At 56.0% G+C, this 1,662-nt stretch overlaps 1 protein-coding gene across 1 annotated transcript in view; it reads left to right on the top strand.

The window, feature by feature from the left end:
* The first annotated feature begins 1,380 nt into the window (after positions 1 to 1,380).
* The window catches only part of COG1 (component of oligomeric golgi complex 1), a 13,537-nt gene continuing 13,255 nt past the window's right edge, over positions 1,381 to 1,662 (top strand). The window contains exon 1 of the mRNA XM_007454417.1: positions 1,381 to 1,656. Coding sequence (XP_007454479.1) covers positions 1,381 to 1,656 — 276 coding nt within the window. The remainder of the gene's footprint in view (positions 1,657 to 1,662) is intronic.

The following is a 1,662-nucleotide window of genomic DNA, read 5'->3' as shown; positions in this document are numbered from 1 at the left end:
GTGACTTGGGCAGGAATAAATAAGCTTCTCTGGTTTTTTTGTCATGCATAGAATAATTATTCCTACCTACTCTGCAGGGCTGAAGTGTATCGGAGCATTTTGTGGACAGGCTTTGAAAATGACACTGAGTAAAATCTGTTTGCCTCTCTGGGGCCCAGGTTATCCACCTGTAAAATTCCCTAGATTGTAGGGCTATTGTGAGGTAAACTAGAATATTATAAATGAACGGTTTATTTACAGGATTCACCTCAAAATAATGGAGGTGGTGGGAGGGAGAGGGAGTGGGTAGGGATACACATGAGACTGACCGTGACTTAGTAAGTGTAAAACCCAGCTGGTGGGCCCATTATACCATTCTCTCTACATTAGTGTGGATATGAAATCTTCAATAATAAATGCTTTTTTTAAAATGAAGGGTCTTGGAAATACTTAGAAGAGACAGGCCACACTCTCGAAGTTTCATTATCACTGAGTCAGTGTTAGGCGTCCTCCCCCCAACCCATTTCCCTTGCCCCACCCCCAGACGTTGTTTTCTCAGGCATTTGGGTCGTTTCCTCACTGCCCACTACCCTCCTCTCCAGACTGGTGCCAGTGTAAGGTTATATCAGGGAATACATCTCTGATGGTATAACACTGGTTTGAAACACAAAACGAAAACCCCAAAGAAATAACCAACAACAAAAGAAAACCAGAAGCAAACGAGCGCGCGCACACACCCCTTAAGGGAGAGCCTGTGCCGGTGCTCAGGCCCGGTCCAGAGCATCTGTGAAGTTACTTTCCAATGAACAAAAACGGACTCAGGCTTCCCTTTTCCTAACATTGCATTCGGTGGATGACCAGAGTAAATAACGAATAACAAGGACGCCCCAGAAGGCTGCACGCCGAGAGCCAGGGGTGAGGGTCCAGTCCAGCACCTACGGTCAGCATTGTGCGACCACCCGGCTCCCCAGCCCGCCCAGGACACAGGGGCGGCCGAGGGAGCCTAGTGGAAGGGGACCGGCCGAGAGTGCAACTGCGCCGTCTCAGGAGAAGGACCCCTGTCCCGGGGCCGCGACAGACCTAGCGAGGGACCCGAGCACCCCGAGAAGGCGTTTCAATCAGACCGCGGGCGCTTGGTTATAATTACCTCCAACTTGGAAAGGCTCCACCCGCGCTGGGAGGGGCTTCAGATCCACTAGAGGATGGACCCGCAGAGGAACCGCCAGCCTTCGAGAATCAACCACCACACAGTTTCCTTTTAAAAAAGTGCCGCCCATCGGCGGTCCCGCCCCTCGGCCACCCCCGAACAAGCATGGCCCTCAGCGGGCCGGAAGCGCTTCCGGCCCCCGGGCCCCCCCCCCCCGGGCGGAAGTAGCCTGTTGGGCGGCTGAAGAGTCCATCATGGCAGCCGCGGCCGCCTCCCCAGCTCTGAAGCGGCTGGATCTTAGGGACCCCGCGGCGCTTTTCGAGAGCCATGGCGCGGAGGAGATTCGCGGGCTGGAGCGCCAGGTTCGGGCCGAGATTGAGCACAAGAAGGAGGAGCTGCGGCAGATGGTGGGCGAGCGGTACCGCGACTTGATCGAGGCGGCCGACACCATCGGCCAGATGCGCCGCTGCGCCGAGGGGCTGGTGGGCGCCGTGAAGGCCACCGACCAGTACTGCGCCCGCCTCCGCCAGGCCGGC

This window comes from Lipotes vexillifer, unplaced genomic scaffold (assembly GCF_000442215.2).
Source record: "Lipotes vexillifer unplaced genomic scaffold, Lipotes_vexillifer_v1.1 scaffold518, whole genome shotgun sequence".
NCBI lineage: Eukaryota > Metazoa > Chordata > Mammalia > Artiodactyla > Lipotidae > Lipotes > Lipotes vexillifer.
This window is presented reverse-complemented; position numbering and strand designations above follow the sequence as displayed.